Source organism: Microcebus murinus, chromosome 8 (assembly GCF_040939455.1).
Source record: "Microcebus murinus isolate Inina chromosome 8, M.murinus_Inina_mat1.0, whole genome shotgun sequence".
In the NCBI taxonomy this organism is placed as follows: Eukaryota; Metazoa; Chordata; class Mammalia; order Primates; family Cheirogaleidae; genus Microcebus; species Microcebus murinus.
The window spans coordinates 53,626,339-53,648,435 of NC_134111.1; the positions used below are offsets into that span (position 1 = coordinate 53,626,339).

A 22,097-nucleotide genomic window follows, 5' to 3' on the forward strand; every position below is an offset into this window, starting at 1 on the left:
CTGTTCTCACAAAACTTGTTTCTGAAAGTTAAAAATTACAAATTGGCCTAAGATGCTCCTGAATCAGAAAAACCTAACCTCTGATTAGAACCTCTAACTGTTACTATTTCTCTGAATGTGGAAGGCAACAAGCCTGAATAAAAGCATCATAATTTGCTCTAAGCAGAATCTACAGATTTATTCTACTGTGAGTTCTTTCTACTAAGGTTTGTCAAGTAGCCAAGTTATCCACCAAGATACTGTTTGAAGAAGTCTAGATATTTAACAAAAAGAAACTGCTGTCAGATTATCTTTATTTTCCTAAACAAAATATACACACAAGAGCACAAAATTCACTTATATATCATCATTTTACAAGTATAAATAATGTTCAGAATTCAAGTACAGTCAAGTGCAGAGATATTTCCTATGTTACTATGTAAACATAAACTAATTATATACATCATGTGCCTCTGGCCCAGCTGCAAAATAAAAGATATCAAAAAGAAATACTGCACTTGATTGTACAATTGCATTCTTATTAAGAATTCATACCAATGTCTATGTAGTTACAGTCACAACTGTCATACTACTTCATGTAACACCTAAATAGACATTTCCCCCTGCTAGCAAATACCTTAAGAGTTAAAATTCTATCCATTTTTAATAATGAAGCATTCAAAATCTTAATTGGGTTTCATTTCTTAAAACAAACACTATTGGAGAATTTAGTCCTAACCAAAGTTCTTCCTATGTCAAAATGGATATTTACAGGTTATACACATAGAAAACAAAAATGTTATTATGTTTGTTTACTTTTAGAATGGACAAAAAAATATCGAAAAGTTGTCTAAATAGTGTGGGTCTCTGTACATTAAAAAGGATCTTACTTCACTGATACCACTTGCTTTTAATTTTAATACCCAGTACATGTAACCTTGACATGTTCAAATAGCTAGGCAACCTGAATTCAAATGATACCAAACAGATTCTTAGAGGGGCAGGAAAGAAAGGAGTACCACTTAAAAAGCAATAACGGACATCAACAAGACTATAAATATCCAGTTGAAGGCACATGGAAGCATTTACTACTTTGCCATCAAAGATTCTTCACTTGGTTCAGAATTAGGAATAGAGTCATCTCTGGAAACTACTGATTTGGCTTCATTCATTGAGGTTTCCTCATTCTTGGTCTCTTCTTGTTTCTCCTCTGGTTCCTCTGAGCCAGATGCTTTTTCAATCACTTGGTTTGCCTGCTCTGTGGCTGATATTTTGTCATCTGTCTGCTCTGTACTATTATCAAGAACATCTTGTTCTTCTACAGATTCTAAAAAGATAAAGATTCAAAATTTTAGGAATACCTAAATATTAAAGCTGCTAAATAAGGCAAGCAAAAAATAAATATACACACATACATACACAAACACATGGACTAAGAAACAGCATTGTCTAACATTATCCTTAAAATCTTTAAAAATAAGTACCTAACTCCCTATATAGCATACCATTTATGAGTTAGTATGATTGAAGAAAAAAAAATTTGGAGGAAATAAACTCATAAACATACTTTTATCTAATTTCCCATACTTTTAAACAAAATAAATTCCTAAAGACAGATTTAAAAGTTGAATGTTTGAAAATCAAAGTCCCAACAGAATTATTAATATTTACTATAAGACACCAGTCCAGCATACAAAGCAAATGTATTAACTCCCAGATTATATTTTCCAAAGGAACTGTTTCCCTTGTGCCCTGGCCACCCTGTGAGCAATGTGTAAATGTATACTTTTTTGTGCGTGTTTGTGTGGGTTGTGCTTTCTCACATGGATGTACATCTCTATTACCCAATGACTCGAAAAGTCAGAATCCACCATTCCCAAAGGCATGACAAGTCTCCCTTCATCCCTTTGTAAGACAAATCCTCTGTGTTTAACATCTGAGTTAGAAGATGTTATATATCTAGCATCCTAAGGAAGGAAAGGGAAGGGTCATTTTCCCCCATCTCCATAGATGAAGCTAAGTAAGGGTCTTGGTTCCTATTTGAAAATTTACTCCCTTTACACTCTCTTTTTGAATTTTATTAAATTAAAATCCCTTAATAATAATTTAATAATAAGAATTTTATTAAATGAACTGCCTTTAATTCTTTGAAATTTAAAGAACAGGATGGGGAAGGGAATGACAAGAGCAGACAAATTTTGGGTCACCCAATTTCCAAGTCAAAGATAAAAATCTAGCTTTGAAGTATTTGTTTTGTTTTTGTAATAAATAGTAATTAATATCCTTGCAAGGAGAAATATGACTAAACCACGTCAGGTAAGCAAAAAAGCAGATTTTTCTATCCTCATAGAACATCCCTTATGATATATTACAAATATTACTGATTCAAAAAATCTGCAGGGAAGGCCAGCCTACTTAATAAAAAGTTCTAGTTAAGTTCCTTATATAGTACAGGCCAGAGTTTGCTAAACAAATAAAATTAATTAATAGCTTTATAAAGAAATTATGGTTATATGCACACATGTTAACATGGAAATCTTAGAAATTCATGGTTTTACCATACCAGTTTTAATAAATACAAATTATCTACAACTCACAAACTCTATGCCAAGACTTTAAAAATATTTAAAGAGAATTACTTCCTTAAGCAGATACCTTGGATTCTGGTTTGTGGAATTAATTATAACCACCTTCTTTCTTCCTTTTTATATGTAGAATAAAGGCCCAAATCAGGGACATCCAACTTAATGAGGTTTTACTGTATGAAAACTTCATATAATCACAAAGTGTAGTGAGGAATGTTTATAATCATACTTGTGCTAAATTTCATAAAAAACCCTGCTTGTATCTTAATAGGAAACTTAAAATGGCACTGCTGCACAACTTGGAATCTTAAAAAAATCCAAGGTAGAAAAGCAGTAAGTCACTCGAGTTTTGTTATTTCAATGTTCCAGGGCACAAAGAAAAAGCAGAAAGGGCAAATAAAACTATGGACATGTACAAATCATTTCTGCTACAACAAGCAAGTTTTTCCATGGAAAACTTCAAGAGTCACCAACCATTTGTAATTCTATCCTCACAGAATTTATTCATGGTAGAATTAAAGAGTCATGGTTTTCCACAACTCTCTGGCCATACAGCAATATTTACTTGGCAAGGACTTACAATTTGTTATAGTTTAATAAGCCTTCTGAAACAAACCTATAAAGCCATAAGAAATAGAAAAGCAAAAACCTCAGGATCAAGAACTCAACTCACCAATAAACATGTTTAACTGAACAAAGGCCCACATAGTTTGTCATATTCTGACAGACTGTCTCAACACTGTATTGAAACAGGAGATGTAGCAAAATTCAAGGCTTATCATATTAAAGTTTTGTGATGTTACTATTTGCCAAAACAGACCCTTTAAATCAAAGTTGATTTAATTTAAAAATTACAGGGTCTAAAAAGCAATTAATACAAAGAAGAGAACTGTAACAGTGGAATTTTCAAATGCCTGTAATATAAGAATTCAATGTGCTGTCATAATTAGAAAATACTGGGAGGCCGAGGCGGGCGGATTGCTCGAGTTCAGGAGTTCGAAACCAGCCTGAGCAAGAACGAGACCCCCATCTCTACTATAAATGGAAAGAAATTAATTGGCCAACTAAAAATATATACAAAAAATTAGCCGGGCATGGTGGCGCATGCCTGTAGTCCCAGCTACTCAGGAGGCTGAGGCAGGAGGATCACTTGAGCCCAGGAGTTTGAGGTTGCTGTGAGCTAGGCTGACGCCATGGCACTCACTCTAGCCTGGACAACAAAGTGAGACTCTGTCTCAAAAAAATAATAATAATAATTAGAAAATAAAAGGATATACAAAGTTTTCTGGTCAATATTGTACTATATTTCAGAGAATATATGGAAGACTAAAAAATTTTCCTGCCTCAAAGAAAATGGTCAATTTATTAAGAAACAAAGGCATGAATTTCATCCCAATTCCAACCCAATGACTCCATGAATAAAATTCAATTAAATTATAACCATGAGAAAATAGGTAGTATTCAACACAAAGAATATCATTTAATTATTTACCATTGGTAAACTAATCAATTAGACAAGTTAAGAGTTTCATGATTAAGCAATGATCTAAAACTAAACTACTAGGTGAAGGTGTTTTAGAAAAGGGAGTCAGAAAGCCAAAAGATCTCTATCTAAAACAAACATGCAAAAACATACTACAAGCAAGTTTACATCTTCAGTAAATATAAACAAAGGTATGTTTTTTGGATCTGGTATATACACAGAATTCAACAATATTTATATTATCAAATAGTTCAGTTTCTTAGAGCATCATAACAAAAACACTAAAAATAGAATTTTCCCTGGTTCTATACAACTTAATGGTAACAGTATTGTGTGTAAAGGAAGGACAGAAAACAGATTAAGATAAATTTCACCTAATATAAATTTTACCTGCTATTTTGATGGTATTAATTAGATGTCATGAGTTTTATTATTAGCGAGTTATTTCCAGTTGGATTAAAAAACTTATTTTATACTAAAATAATTATATAAGACCTAGACAAGCACAATGAGCAATGAAAACATGATATTGACATTTTTTAAACATAATAGCCAAAAATCACTGCACTAGTATATGAACAATATAGAAATCTAGTACTCTAATGATTATCACATATGACGAAAAGAATGCTATGTACCAGGTTTTTCAGAAGGCACATGTTGGTTTTAAAAAGGCAATATTGATAAATCACTTTAATGTAACTTAGTGGAGATTCAGATATTAGTGTACTTTATCATAAAAGAAACTGAGGAATCCAAAAGCAGTTAATTTCCTGGCATACCATATCTAATATGCTCTCAGAGAAAAAAACAATCCATATCCTTAATTTCTTATGTTTCTTTAATAATCTATTACCAAAGCTTCTGGATATAAAGTCCTAGAAAAAATGGTTGTTTCAGTTTTTAGTACTATGGAGTTATCAGACCTTGCCTCAAGTTTTGTCTTCACCTATTAACATGACCTTATTGGGGTTGAGTTTGACACAGTTAGACTTCATTCTGGAGATTTCAGATAGAAAAGGAATTCCAATGAGCAATTAATGGGAAAAATGTCTTCTAGGTCTCCATCTTCAATAAAAACTTTCTAAGATTCCATATGTTTTTATGAAGAGTGGTCCAGAAATTATAAAAGCCTTGTACCTCATCCTAAATGCAAAATCTTTCAGTATCAGAATCCAAACAAAACTTCATTTCCAGTCTTACATCATAGATTGAAAAAAATGTTTCTTCCATTAATTCTAGGTTACTGATGTTTGTGAAAAGAAAAATTCAGATGGAAGAAAGTTACCTTTTGGTTCCATCTGTAAATACAATAACCTAATCTCTACAGTCCCTGTTGCTATCAAGGAGCTATTTCAATGTTTTTAATAATATATAGATTAAAGCAGGAAAGGTTTTTTTTCAAATCTCAAGTTTCTGTATCATCTAATAATTTAGAAATCAGAAATCTAAAATCCCAGTTACATTGGCTGTTAGCACAGAGTAGATGGTTGAGATGGTATGGTCTTACTTAAAAGTTCATTTTGATCAAAAAAAGAGTATGCCACCAGTGTTCAAAACAAACGCAGCTTCCTCTGTTCATCAGAAATATTTCTAGTAATTTACTAAAGGAATTCAGCTTGAAATCCATAACTCTGTGTTATAGTGTTCATATAGGAGTCTTGAGAAAAATTTCAGTCTTCTGGAAAGCCAAAGAAGAAAAAGAAGCTCATGGCCACTTTGGTGAATCCAAAAAGAAGTATGAAACTTGCTACTCTAGAAACTATCTTAACCAAATGGAATGGTTGCTTCAGTTTTTAGCACTAGGGAGTTATCAGACCCTGCCTCAAGTATGTCTTCACCTATTAACATTACCTTATTGGGGTTGAGTCTGACACAGTTAGACTTCAGTCCAGAGATTTCAGACAGAAAATGAGACATCTGGGGTATTGCTCCTCCTAGATTAGATGAGAAGGAAAGGTATAGCTGGGTGTTGTTTGCTAACTATCCATCTTGACCTTAGCAGAAGATATAACGCATGGGACTCATTATCAAGATTTTTATTTTGTTGGCCATTTTTTCCTTTGCTTTTCTTTTCGTCCCAACTACTGGCTTTCACATATTCACTTTAGCTTTCATAAGCAAGGTTACTCATGGAAAGGACTTCAATTTTTCCTTTAGGCATCTTCAGATGAACTCCTTTAATTTTCAGTTCCAAGAGGTTGCAATGGCAAGGCAGGCGGTTTGCATGCGACAGCATGTGGCTCAGAGCATGACTTAAGCAAGAGAAAAAAATTTTACTGTGTTTGGAGTTGATGTTGCAGACTTGAAGAAGATAAACGTACTGATTCGGTGTTGGAAGAATCACAGGCCTCTGATATAGCTATTTGTATTCAAATTCATTTTAATATTTGTTAGTAAGACAAAAGCCAAGCCCAATTCAACACACATATTTTAGGTTCACTCTTCCAAGTTTAAATAAAAAGATACTCAAATTTTATGCTAAATTTCTGATATCTGAAAATCCATTGCCTCATATAATATCCTCAGTTAAAGCAACTTTTGCAATATTGAATGTTTTTATGAAGAAGAAATCAAATATATGTAAATGATAATTCCTAAAAATTAAAATAAGGAATACTGATTGGGAAATAAATTATGCAAACTAAATTTCCAATATACCTTTTTTTCTGTACTAGACATAACCCCTAAATGTCATGGCCTGTCTCATAATTTTAGCAATCTCCATAATTCACAACTGCTTAACAAAGAGTTCCTGACCAAATTTAATATTGTAGCAAGAAATAGTTGGCAATTAATAGTCAAATCTTCTACCTTATCTTTTCCATTTTTTTATGAAACTTCCCCAAGAATTCTTAAAAACAGAACTGTAGGATGAATTCTAAAACCGAGTAAATTCTAATGAATTCAGTTTTTCTAAAATCATTACATCAAAGGTAATGTTAATCTTGTGGTCTTCTATAAATTGTTTGTTTCAATGTAATACAAGTTCTATTCATATAGTCATCCAAAAAAGGCAATGTTGACTTTACAATTCCAAAGTTTCCTGCTTTCTGGTAATTTCTACCAATTCAAGTGGTAGACATAAACATATTTAACCAATGTTAATCAAAAATCTTATAAGTATTTTATACTCTGAATGGTTGTTTCATAATTCCAATAATCTGCTTTACCTAGATGAGTTGAAAACAAGATCCCATGAAAATACTGCTAATCAAATCTCCCAGCAGTTTTTAGAAGAGATCATTTCTTAAACAATGTTTACCTATCTGATGCTAGATGCTGTTTATCATAATATAACCTGCATATTAAAAGTGAAAGACATCATAGCAATCACACAGGAGGCTACAGTATCAGAACAACAGCTGATATATACATGCTGTAAAATCTGATAAATTAATTCATTCTTACCTAAAAGCATTAGGCTTCATTGTTAAATAGCACACATTAAGATTAAAAACTGTTTAAATAGTCATACCTTCATTAAATTGGTTCTCTGATGAAAGCATACTTCCTGATGGCAAGGGACCAACTGAACTTGAGCCTTCCAATGCCTGCCTCTTCTCAAAACTGAACTCTGGAAGTCTTGGAGCCTGGGGTCTGGTTTTTCTTGCAGGATTCAAGAAAAAACAGTAGGCACATCGAAAAGCTGCAGAGAATTTTTAAAAAATAAGTAAAACCACAAACCAAAGAAAGTTCAAGGACTAACCAGATAACTCACATTATTATTTTTGCAGATGTTCAAAGAACACTTCAAAAGTTACTTATCCCTTGTGAAATTCACATGTTATTTTAATAATATTGTGGTAGGTATTCTAATCAAAGCTAACTTTAAAGCATGCTTCCTAATTATTATCAGAATTAGAATTTAAATTTTAAAGCAGAAAAAGCAGAATAAGATACATAGCAGGTTAACTATGTAACAGGTTACATAGCAGATTGACAGTAAAATAATATTAATAATAATTTAATATTAATATTACCAATTAATGAATTAATAATCACTGATTGTTAATTAATAATAATGTAATATTAATATTACCAATCAATGAATTAATAATCACCAATTATTTTAATAATATATTAATATATAATATTATTAATATATAATATTATTTTAATAATCAGTGGTTATTGATTCATTAATTGGTAATATTAATATTAAATTATTATTTAATTTTAATTTAATTATTTAATTTATTATTAATTAATTGATAATCACCAGAATCATTAGGTATTTTAAAATTCAGAACCTTGCTCATTTGCCCAAGAAAATGTAGTATGTCATATTTCAGAATCATAATTTACCACAGTTGTTTTTAATAGGCACTATACATGAGAATCATCTGTTGAGCTTTAAAAAAAAATTGATGCCTGGACCCCACCCCAGATCAATTAAAGCAGTCTCTGTCCAGGTGGATCCTGGGTATCGTAATTTTTTAAGCTCCTCAGGTGATTCTGATGCACAGGGAGATTTGGCCTAGAGATTATATATGAGATTATACGTTATATATACATTATATTCCCTGCTTTGCTCTGTGTACCAAAATAAGGACAATATGCCTAACCAATACATACAGACAGTATCTAAAATAAGATGACGTTACATGGAAAGTGGCATAGAATAAAATGTTTAAGAGTAAAATATTTAAATCTAACTACTTAATAATTCTTACCAATATATTCAAATTCTTCCTTCAAAGCCATGCCATTGTGAGAAAAACACTGCTGACATATAAGTGCATATCTAAGCCATTGGGAAAAAAAAAGAACGCACCAGTTACAAATGCAAAGCTCATGAAACTATTTTAGCCATCATGGCTAATTTATATTTTAACATAGTTAAATATGACATAACAGATTAGATGTTACTTAGTAAACCATAAACAATACTCTTTAAATAAAAGCAACATTTTGACCATTTAAAAATATTATTTATATATCAAATTTAAAACACTTAAAATGAATATATCCTTACTAAGTTAGCAGAAACATATTTGATAACAACACTTGAATTTTGGTGTTTCCCAATGTATATTCACACGTGGATTAAATTCCCCAAATTTGTGATTAGATAAGACTGAAAAAGATGGAACTCTGTTGGAGATTCATACTAAATATTATTAAAACCTGACTCTGAGAAGTCTTGCAGTAAAAAAAAAAAAATACATTTAATTTTGTTTAGTCTAGTCTAAAGGTTAATTTCTATACATGATGATTCCTACACCTTTCCCAGTTACACTTAAACATCTTCCTCATTTTCTATTTATATACTTTCTCTATTCTGTGTGTATGTAATCAACAAATATTTGGCTCTATCAAACACCATTCTATTTTTGAATAACATAATTTATCATACTAACATTAAATTATAGTCCCTTTATTAAAATTATAATATTAACTTGTAAAGTTGTCAAACATCTACTCTACTATCCCATGAACTTTTTTAAAGTCTATACTTTGTCAACTGCTCTGCACATATCATACCTATCTTCCAAGAGTTATCAAAAGGATGAAATAAAGTAATAATTAGAAAAGTATTTTGAGACCTGTTAAGTGCTAAATATATGCAAATTGTTCTTAACATTATTAAAAGTATTATCATCACCAAGTCCAGCACTGATACCTAAAAAACTCCATTTCTTACAACCTACCAGGATTTTACTATTTTTGTGCCTTCAAGTTTAAAAGTTCCATTTAAAAAATTCTATTTCTCTAAAAATAATATTATAGCAGAGTTAATATTTTTTCCAAATGGTTTTTATCTAGACTATTTTGTCCAAATTCCTACTGTAAAACAATTGAATATGTACTCTTTTGCAGAGCTATAAAATACTCTATTATATTCTAAAATCAGGAAACAGAAGCCACAAAACTGTGGATCATATAGTGCAGCACACGTACTATGACCAATAAATCTTTTCATTTCATTTATCTAACACCCTAGTAAACATTACCTGTTCTGTGGACCATCACCAACTAAATATTCAACAATTCTATCCAGAGCACCTCGTTCTCGAGGGAGAATGGGTCTTGCTAAAGGTGGACCTGGAGGATGAAGACCTATTAAATACACAAATACATATAAATTTACATGTATAAAACATATATATATAAAATTTAATTCAGTTACCAAGAACTACTTATGCTTGTTAGAACTCTTAAAAGTTCTAACAGTAAAATATTAATTCTTATAAATCTCTGTAGAATATTCAAATTTTCATTAAAAATACTGTCCTACAAAAACATATTTAAATATGTACTATATCAGAACCACCAATATAATCTATTAGAAAATGAAACTACATTTGGTTCTGTAAAAACAAATTTTTAAAAATGCCCAACTCTTAAAAGCTTGTGTAATACATTAGGGGACTTCCATTTTGGGCCACAATAAAGTAACAGGGGTCAGATTTACCTTCCCACATAAAGTAACTAAAAAACTGTGCAGAACATATGAAGAAACAATTTTAATACACTGATACAGTTTTAATACACTGCCTGACAGTGTATATCAGGCAATGTAGGTTAATGTTCCCCGAGAGACTAAACACAAAGCATGCCCTACGAACGCCCCCAGTTTAGTGCCTAGAAAATGTTTCCAGGAATCTGCACAAGAATGGTAAACCCAGGTGAAGTGTAGCAGTCTCTCAGAGTATTGGAGACAGAGCTGGAACTCCAGGGAGGCCAAGGTAGCTCAAGTTCACAGGAAAAAGTACTGAAGAAGAAAAAAGGCACGGAGAAAGAACACCACAGATCTGCAAAGAGTCTCCCATAGTAATAAGCAGAATATTGATTGGTGTATGCATGTGATGAAACTATCTGAGGATCAAAACAGAACCACTCAAAAAAATTAAAGGAAACTGTTCACACAAGGGCAAGAATATTCCTTGTTTCTACCAGCCAGAGTGGAAAACTTCTTAACACATAGGAGATTGAGTCAAGTATTCAGAAGAATATCATATAAGGGTTTAAAAAATCCAGCATTCAGTAAGGTGAAATTCATAATGTCTGGCATTAGATAAAAAATTACTAGACATGCTAATGTAGGACAATACTACCTACAATAAGATAAATCAGTTGAAATTGACCCAGAAATGATAGTGATGATTGAATTAGTAGACAAAGATGTCAAGACATTTATTATATTAATAACTATATTTCATATGTTTTCAGAATCTAGAGGAAAGATTCAGTATTTTAAGTAGACACGTGGAAAAAATTTTAAATACCCAAATTGAACTTCTACAGATAAAAACTATAATGTCTACGATGAAAAATCCACAAATGATATGAAAAGCAGCTTAGACATTATAGAAAAAATATATTGGTGAACTTGAAAATATATCAATAGAAACAGTACAAATGAAACACAAAGAAGACTTAAAATTTCTTTAATTGAAAAAATCATCAGCAAGTTGTGGAACAACTTCACGCAGCCTCATATACATCCAACTGGGGTCCATAAAGAAAAGGAGAGAAATGAAAAGAAAAAATATTAGAAGATAAATGTATAAAAATTTTCCAAATTTGATGAAAGCAATAAAACCACAGATCCAAGACTATCAACAAAGCCCAAGCATAAAAAACATAATTTTATCACACAACAGAGCATCATCAAGTTGCTTAAAACCACTGATAAAATCTTAAAAGCAGCCAGAAAAAGATACATTATATACAGAGAAACAGAGAAAAGAATGACAGCAGACTTCTCATCAGAAAGGAAGTAAGCCAGAAGACAGTGAAACAATATCTTTAAAGTTATGAAAGAAAAAAACTGTCAAATGAGAATTCTGTATCCAGTGTAAACATCTTTGTCAAATGAAGGCAAAATGAAGACTAAATCAGGCATACAAAACTGAAAGAATTCATCACTAGCAGAACTGCATGCACTATAGAAATGTTAATAAAAGTCCTGCAGGCAGAAGAAAAGTAACTGTAGACAGGAAGCAGGATCTACACAAAGGAATAGAGAATTTAAAATAGTTGCTATGTGAGTAAATATATAAGACTTTTTTTTATTCTTTAAATCACCTTAAAAGATAACTGACTGCATTGTATTAGATATTATAAGTACTCTACAGATAATTTAAAGTATACAGGAGGGGGCAGGTGCAGTGGCTCATGCCTGTAATGCTAGCACTCTGGGAGGACAAGGTGGTAGGACAGCTTGAGGTCAGGAGTTCCAGACCAGCCTGAGCAAGAGCAAGATCCTGTCTCTATAAAAATAGAAAAATTAGTCGGGTATGATGGCACACATGTCTAGTCCCAGCTACTCAGGAAGCTGAGGCAGAAAAATTGCTTGAACCTAGGAATTTGAGGTTGCAGTGAGCTATGGTGACACCACAGCACTCTAGCCTGGACAACAGAGCAAGACCCTGTTTCAAAAAAAAAAAGTGTACATAGGAGGATGTACATAGTTTATATACAAGTTATACACCATTTTATATAAGGGACTTGAGAATCTATGGATATTGGTATCTGCTTGGGTGGTCCTAGAACCAGTCCCAATTCCCCATAAATATATGTTCTTTTCAAGTGACCAAAAAGATTAACCAAGACATGACATTCTGGGTCATAACACAAGTCTTGCTACATTTAAGAAGATTCAAATAAGAAGAAATATGTTTTCTAACCACAATAGAATTAAACTAGAACTCACCAATAGAAAAACATCTGAAAAATCTCCAAATATTTACAGACTAAATCACATACATCTAAATAATCCAGATTCAAAGAAAAATCAAAAGGGAAATTAGAAAATAATTTGAATTGAATGAAAACAAGAAAAGCATATCAAAATTTATGATATGCAGTAAAGCAGTACTTCGAAGAAAATATATAACACTAAACACCTATATTACAAAAGAAGATAGGCCTAAAATCCGTAACTTCAGCTTCTACTTTAAAAAACTAAAAAGAAATCCAAAATAAGCAAAAATGAAAACAAAAGACATAATAAAGATCACAGAGGAAATGAATAAAGTAGAAAATACAAAAATAATCGTGAAAAGCTGGTTCTTTGAGAAGATCAATAAAACTGATAAACCTCTAGACTGATACACCTCAGACTAATCAGGAAAAAGATAGAAGATATAAAATACTAGTTTCAGAAATGAGAGAGACAGCATAACTCTAGATTATAAAGGTATTAAAAAAGGATAGTAGGGAATATTATGAACAACTTTATGTCAATAAATTCTACAAGTTAGACGAAATGGACAAATTCCTTGAAAGACTACCAAACTATCAAAGATCACTCAAAAAAAGATAACTATTTGATTTACTAAAATTTTGTTAAGAATTTTTATATCTACAGGTCATATTCATCTATAGTTTTTCTTTTTTTTTTTTTTTGAGACAGAGTCTCACTTTGTTGCCCAGGCTAGAGTGAGTGCCATGGCGTCAGCCTAGCTCACAGCAACCTCAAACTCCTGGGCTCAAGCGATCCTGCTGCCTCAGCCTCCCGAGTAGCTGGGACTACAGGCATGCACCACCATGCCCGGCTAATTTTTATATATATATATTAGTTGACCAATTAATTTCTTTCTATTTTTAGTAGAGACGAGGTCTCACTCTTGCTCCGGGTGGTTTCGAACTCCTGACCTTGAGCAATCTGCCCGCCTCGGCCTCCCAGAGAGCTAGGATTACAGGCGTGAGCCACCGCGCCCGGCCTTATAGTTTTTCTTTAATGAAAGAAATTGAATCTTTAGTTAAAACAGCAAACAAATCTTTCCACAAAGAAAACAAAGGCCCAGACATTTCAACCAGTAAATTCTACCAAACATTTAAATTAAGGAAGAATTAATACCAGTTCTACACAAACTTGTCCAGAAAAATCAAAGATGGATTACTTACTCATACCATGAGGCCAACATAACTCTGATACCAAAACCAAAGATATGACAAGAAAAAAAAATGCTACAGACCTATATCCCTAATAAGCATTGATGTAGACATTTTAAACAAAATGTTGGCAAATTGAACCCAACAATTTACATATAAAACAATACATCATGATCAAGTGAGATTTATTCAAGGAAAGCAAGTTGGTTTAACATTTAAAAAATCAATGTAATTCACTATATGAATAAATGTTAAAACAAAGAAACAAACAAAACCCAATATGAACATCTCAATAGATTCAGAAAAGCATCTGACAAAATCCATCATCTATTACTGATAAAAAGTTTCAGCCAACTAAGAATAGGCAGGCACTTCAACCTGAAAAAAGGGTATTTATTAAAACTAAAAACCAAAAACCCTAGAGCTAACATCATGCTAAATGATGAAAAAATAATAGCTTTTCCAATAAGATCAACAAATAGGCAAGGAGGTCTATTGCTATCACTTCTATTCAACATTGTACTGAAGGTTCTAGCTAGTGTAATAAGAAAAATAAAAGGAAATCAGATTGGAAAGGGAGAAGTAGAATTTTCTTTATTCACAATGTGATTATCTACGTAGAAAATATTATGTAATCTATAAAAAAGTTACCAAAACCAATAAATAAATTTAGCAAGGTTAGAGGATACAAGATCAATTTATAAAAATCAATTGTATTTCTATATAAACTAGCAATGAACAGTTAGAAATGGTTAATAAAACAATACCACTTATAACAGCATCAAAAATATGAAATAATTAGATGTAAATTTAACCCCCAAATATGCAAAACCTATAAAGTGAACACCACAAAACATTGCTGAGAGAAATTAATGACCTAAATAAATGGAGAGTTATACTGTGTTCCATACAGTACATCTAATATAAATTAGGCAACATCAGAAAAGACTAATGGAGAGTGGAAAAAGAACACAGAATTTAGTTAATTCTAAAACAATTATTATATAAAAATAATAACAAAAATAAAGAGTTACACATTCAAACTTCTTGAATTGTAACTCTATGACTTCTACAAACTAAAACAGAACTGTTTGCAGAAGAAGAAGGCACTGAGAAGTGAGAAAATAAATAAAATGCGATGCTTGCCTTTGTAAAACAAGACAGAATGAACATAATAAAGTGGGCTGCAATGGAGGTTTACATGGAGACCTCACAGAAAACTGAAACAAAATGGAACCCTGTTGGAATAAGCCTTGCAATATAAGGATATAAGTGTTTCAAAATGTTTGTGACAAAAACTTTAAAGCGTTCAAGTTTACTTTAGGACAGTAATACTATATTATTTTAAAGTATTAATAATTTAAAAAACAGATTTGCTTTGTCTTTTTTTCTTCTTCTTCTTTTTCTCAGACCTAAGAAGGAATAGAGATTTGCTTTGTAAACAATCACAAACCTAAAAGGTCAACGGATATCAAAATTATATAGCTATTAGTAAACAAAAAGTTAGGTTCTGGAACAAGTCCTTAGTAATACAAATAAAGTATATTTTTAAGATTTCATCAGGTAAGTTATTGCTTTACTTGATGCAATAAAAAAGATTCAATTATTATCATTGAAAAATAAGCTTGAATCAAAACACTATCATACTTCATTATCAAATTTTCAACTTAAATAAGCAAGCCTCATTAGATTTTGAAAGCATTTAAGCCAACTTAACTTTTGCTAGAGTATTTTACTTCTACATATTTAAAATGAATATGTCCATAAAAGAATCTGGATACATAAAACAACAGATTTCATAAAAACATCTTAAACTTCATGCGCATTAATAACCTTCAAAATAATGCATCTTCATACTCATGCTGTTATAGACAACAGTAATTAATACAAACATCAAAAGCAATCATTGTAGGAATACTGGTCATTTTTACACAGCTTGGCAAATTATCAAGTACCTGCTGGTTATTAATTTTCAGACATATGGGAGCCCTGTGGTAATACACATTAAATTGATTCTCTTCCACAAATATGGTATAATGAAAAAATCAATAATAAATCACTTAACTCGTTCATATTTTTGGCAATGTACAATTTAAACAGTCTTTCACACAGAAACTATTTAATAATTTAAAAATTCAGTAAAATATGTTACATTTACATGATCATGAAATTTAGGCCATTGTTCCTTCTATAGCCCTATTCTTACATGTGCAATACAGTTTTTATTACTATTGTAAGTTGATAAACTTTTATTTCTTTAAAATCATTTAGATACACAAATGTATGAGATTCATGCATTTTCTCCAAAATAAGTTCTTTCAATTAAACAATCAGGAATTTAAACTTACAAACAAGAGTATCTCAAATCAACCAGATAATGAGTGAAAGATGAGTCATTTTCAATTTAACTTTTCTCAGTTTCATAAAATACATTGGCTACCTTACAGTGCTGTCATTATATGTCAAATTTAAAAGTATTTTTTAAAATAGGTACTTTAAAAGTTATAAGATTTATATATATTTCTTTTGTAGTCAGCTTTCTTAATTTGTTTATAAATTAAGTTTTCTAGTCTTCTAAAAACTTATGCTGCATTTTTAAAGGAAAACAAGAAAAAAATCTACCATAAGTAGTATTTAAATTTCTTATTGATTTTATTACATAAATGCCCTGATTACCTGACATCAACTAGCCTAGCCTCAAAATCATTATAATTTATGTTAGTAATTAGTGATGAAATAAATTATTCTAAATTAGAATTAAATAACCTAAAACAAAACAAATAATTTACTATCATAAGCAATAATCCAACACAGAAATCTACATAAAATAACGTGAACTGCTAAAGCAGTGGGCTTCTATGCCCCAATCACACTCCAAAGAAACCACAGGATAATATAGTCTGTTACACTCCAGAACAGGATCTTTCCCTAAAAAGCTACCACAGCGAAAAAAGAGAATCCAAGAAATAAAATAGTTAAGGAAATACATCATTTAATAGAACTTTATAAAGTATCTATCAGAAATACTAAGGTTCTATGCCTTAAAAAAAAAAGAAAAAAAAAATCTACCAGCGCATATTAATATAAGTAATACTGTACACTACAATGCAGGAATATTCTTCATGAAATATACGTGCAGAGTTTAGCAAAAAACATGAATACATTCCAGAAGTGTTCTCTCCCCATTTTATATAAATCTGGAGTTATTCTAAAGTTGAATATAAAAAGATATGCTATACTGTTGACTACACAATACTACAAAGTTTTATTACCATTTAAACAAAGAAGCCATAACAGTTAAATGAGCTCAAGAAATAGGTTTCAGTATCACAAGGTGCCAGCTGTAAAGAGTTATGGCTAATTGAATATGGAACTCCTGCTTAATCAGATAACTGCTCTGCTATTTCCAAATGAAATGCCATTTCCATACTGTCTGAAAATGGCCTGTTTTATTGGTAACCAGAGAAAACAATATAAACTGTAAATAACATTAAGTGCTCTGTTTACCCATTCCAGGCACTGAAGTAGCAGGGGATCCAAGATGTCTTGGTAACAGATTTGATGGTAGAGCTGGAGTAACAGTCCTTTCTGGGGGTCCACCAGGGGCTGAAGTGTCCTTTGGTGGTCCAGGAGATACTGGAACTTGTGGAGGAGGGCCCTGGGTAGGGCTTGCTGATGTTGGAGAAAGGTTTCTGTGAGCTGCAGTTCGCTGACGAATCTCTGCAAAGAGTAAGTATATACACTAGATTTAATATTCAATATACCATATTAGCCAATACCACAAATGACTTACATTTATTAAAATTTTGTGGCACCAAAAGGCTTGTCCCAGCCTGAGCAAGAGTGAGACTCCGTCTCTACTAAAAAAAATGGAAAGAAATTATATGGACAACTAAAAGAAAAATATATATAGAAAAAAAAATTAGCTGGGCATGGTGGCGCATGCCTATAGTTCCAGCCATTCAGGAGGCTGAGGCAGGAGGATCGCTTGAGCCAGGAGTCTGAGGTTGCATGAGCTAGGCTGACACCACAGCACTCTAGCCAGGGTGACAGAGTGAGACTCTGTCTCAAAAAAAAACAAAAAAACAAACTGCTTGTAATAAGAAATCTATAAAATGTAACACTGAAAATAGAGTGCTAGATTTCTTAACTTAACAATTCAATTGCACATGTTTATACAAGCTTTTATCTAAGTCTATTGATATCATTTTTTAAAAATAAATTTAATAAAATAAAATCATCACCCAATTATGTGTCATATCTTTTTACAGTAAACCTTTCTAATTATGATAAAGAGAAAAAATGATTAGAATTAGTGAAAACTCCAAATTGTAGATTTGTTTTTTAAGATTCAAAAAATTGATAACTTTAAGAAATAAGTGAATAAGTATATTCTGGAATTATCAAATAATTTATAAAGTAATTAAATAGTCATAAAAATGCCAAAAAGGTATTCTTTACTATTAGGTACCAGTCCCATTCTCCTTTATGATATTGCTACTTTTTTGGCAAATTTCTTTTTGCCCAAACACTCAATAAAGGAAAACTATGCACAAACGATGTTTCTTCATAAATAAATTTTAGTTTATAATTGGAGAAATTACCAGATTCTGGATAACAGGGGTTGGCAAATGTGCCAACCCAAGGCTGTTGCCTATTTTTGTAATTTTATTGGAACACAGTTCTGTTCTTTTGTTTAACATTGACTACAGCTGCTTTAAAAGAGTTGAGACCATAGCCTCAAAGCCATTTACTGTAATTACTACGTGGCCCTTCACTAAAAAAGTTTCATGACTCATACTTGATAACATAAAATTAAATTCTATCAATCCCTCTTCCCACCAATATCTTACTTGAATGTCAGTGGTAAAAATCTCAAATAAAGAAGCCCTTATAACTTGTTTTTTTGGGGGGAGACAGGGTCTTGCACTGTTGTTCAGACTAGACTGCAGCGGCATCCTCATAGCTCACTGCAACCTCAAACTCCTGTGCTCAAGTGATCCTCCTGCCTCAGCCTCCTGAGTAGCTGTTACCACAGGCACATGCCACCACATCCAACTAATTTTTCTTCTTTTTGTAGATGGGATCTCACTATGTTACTCAGGCTGGTCTTGAACTCCTGGCCTCAGGTGATCTTCCTGCCTCAGTCTCCCACCATGTTAGGATTACAGGCGTGAGACCACCATGCCTAGCCCTTATACGTTTTTAATGCTACATATCACATTAAATTATCAGAAATCCTGAATAAGTGAGCTGAAACTAAATGAGTTATATTTTAATTGGCATGCTTAGTAAAAGTATATACTTCCAGAGCAAAACACTTAGGCTCTACTTGACAGTTAAAAATTTTTATGAAGAGTTCATTGCAATTGAAAGTAGAGCTTTAGTGTTAAATTACAGTTCAACACAATCTAGTCTACTAGCTAAGAACCCAGGCCCCATAGTGAGAAAGGTTTGGTTGGAACCCTGATTCTGGCTACATGACCTCATGGGTTACTTAACTGGGACAAACATCTTTTATTTTACCTACAATATTAGGATAATAATATTCTGAACTCACAGAATTATTATGAGGATTAAACAAGATAATGTCTGTAAGCTGACAGCTCATATTTACTGAATATTTAATATTTCAGATGACTGTTTTCACACAACTATTTTCAAATGATTTTAGCTATAATTACTGGGATCAACTAATCCATTGGTTTATAAATTAGTCTCTAATCAAGTCACTACAATAATAAATTATAAGCACATTATCATTATATAAATGGAACTATCTTTATACTTTGCTACTTCTCATGAAATTTATATAGAAAATTTCAGATATTACCTGAACTCATCACATCTCCTACAAATTAGGTGGTCACTTAATTGTTTTTTTACTCACAGGGAATACCTTCATAGGGGGTTACACATTAGAAAAGCCATTAAATTCTGCAAAAGGTACTGAGATCAACGAAATCATATTAAGATTTGGTAGTTTAAGCTGTTAATTTAAAAAATAAGGTATCAAATACTGTGAATCACTTTTAGCCAATTTTCAGGTAAAGTAATAACTCAAAAACTGACATTTTTCTTCCAGATAAATAAAAGTCTGGCATTTATTAGACTATATTAACAGTAGCTATTATCCTTTTACTTCTTGAACAAAGACTTCAAACTGCTTCCTTTGAATGTGCATTTACCCTGTGAAAATATCCTGAAATACTTTTAATACCACTCATATACTACTAAAAAGTGAGATACATAACTAGTTAACAAAGGACACCATGTTTAGCATTCCATAAAAGACATTTAGCTTAATTGGTTTCTAATTCTAAACTTAGGCAAATGGAAAAAAGAGTCTTGAAAGGGAAAAATGTAGTTTCATCATTTTCAAAAGAAAAGCAGGTAACAAAGAGTTACAATATCATTAATAGTTTAAAAGAGTTTGCAATGCAGTACCAAATCTATATTTGGTAAAATATTATAAAATATTCTGGTAGTTTCAATTTAAAATATCTAAGATTTATCTGCTTTTAGCTACTTGTCATTCACAAATCTTTTGTATGAAATTACATTATAAAGTTTCTAGTACTCAACAAAATAGTCGTATTGGTTACATTCAACATTTCCTACACTTAAATGTAAAATACAAAACCCTACAAGTTAGCAAGCATTCCACGTGAATCTGGCAAAAAAATCATAAGTAGTGTGCCATAAGGTCCATTCTGGACTGGAGGATGTTTTAACACCCTCATCAATGATCAATCAATAACACAACAAAAATCATGCTGAATATTATGACAAGTCTATATTGGATTTAAATTCAAAATGAAGTAATATGCCTATTAACCAAGCTCTTTAGTCTCTAAACATAGGCTGATTAATGGGTACAAAAATATGGTTAGATAGAAGGAATAAAATCTAGTGTTTGATAGTATATCAGGGTGACTATAGTTAACAATAATGTATTGGAGAGTTCAAAATAGCTTGAAGAATTGCAATGTCCCCAACATAAAGAAAAGATAAATGTTTGAAGTGACAGATACCCTAATTGTCCTAATTTGATCATTATACATTGTATACAAATATCAAAATATCACATTGTCCCCCAAAGATTATTATGTATCAATAGAAAAATGAAGCAAACAGAATCAAAATGAGATTTATAAAGAATTACTACATTATAGTAAAAAGAAGAAAACAAAGTTTATAATAGTGATATAAAAGAACATCACTATGCAAAGCAGAAACTCTGAGATCAGTCTTAATTTTAACTCTATCCTGTTTACTATTAATAGATGCACATGCAGCCTTTTCCAAGTTGATCACATCTCTCAGTTCAGCTTCCTCATAATGAGAATACTTACCTCTTATAGTTGTAAAGATTAAATGAGAAAATCAAGACAAAGAACTAAGCCATAACACATGAAAAGTACTTAGCAGGCAATAGCTATTAAGAGAAGTAGTATACATCTAAAGGTTCCAGTGATTACAATAAACCAAAAGCTAAGCAACCTAGAATTTCTAAAGCAACTATTAAACATATATAGATATTAATTTACACATCAAATGTTTCCTTAAAATTATTTGTGAACTTGTTTAAATGTGTAAATTCACAATTTACATAAAAAGTTAAATGTATAACTCCAGCTTGCTATTAAATAATTATTAGGATGAATGTTCTATAATACAAATAATCATCCCTCAGTTTTATCAGATTTTTTAAGTATTGATTCTTTTTACACTGCTGTAAGGTTTTGTCTTTGTTCTGGTATTAGACTGTAATAGGAAGAATACCATACAATAGTTAGGAGACCTGAATTTTCATCCTAGCTGTCACCACCAGTTCTTTATGTGAACTAAAAACCCACCACATTTCAGATTTCCTTGAAATGAAGTGTTGGCAGAACTATCATACAAAGACAATCTTCATATTTTCCCTAGCACTAGTCAAAGGCTTTCTGAACTACTATGCTCAGTTCTAAGTCTCATAAGGAAAAATTTCAATAACTAGAATTTTAGTAATAGGAGGGATCTTTAACTCTATGAATCATTCACATACACAGATGTGGAAACTCTTAGATTTAGGATAAATCTGGCTTTCTATAATTGTGATTTTTAGACATAGGTAGGACATGGAGATATATCTCCAAGGGAGTGTCTACTGTCTTCAAGTCTGTATTGTTTGAATTTATATGAATATGATTCCTTTAAAT

At 31.6% G+C, this 22,097-nt stretch overlaps 1 protein-coding gene across 7 annotated transcripts in view; it reads right to left on the reverse strand.

Annotated features, from left to right (window-relative positions):
* Positions 1 to 276: 276 nt before the first annotated feature.
* LNPK (lunapark, ER junction formation factor) overlaps positions 277 to 22,097 on the reverse strand; it is a 69,286-nt gene continuing 47,465 nt past the window's right edge. For 6 of the 7 annotated variants that reach the window (XM_076005665.1, XM_012753402.3, XM_076005662.1 and 3 more), the window contains 5 exons: positions 17,401 to 17,613; positions 10,005 to 10,110; positions 8,724 to 8,794; positions 7,526 to 7,696; positions 277 to 1,306 (listed from right to left, as the gene is read on the reverse strand). In XM_076005665.1, the coding sequence (XP_075861780.1) occupies positions 1,068 to 1,306; positions 7,526 to 7,696; positions 8,724 to 8,794; positions 10,005 to 10,110; positions 17,401 to 17,613 (800 nt within the window). In that variant the 3' untranslated portion in view covers positions 277 to 1,067. Of the gene's footprint in view, positions 1,307 to 5,442; positions 5,985 to 7,525; positions 7,697 to 8,723; positions 8,795 to 10,004; positions 10,111 to 17,400; positions 17,614 to 22,097 lie in introns of those variants that run through there. The other variant, XM_076005664.1, reaches the window with a different exon arrangement.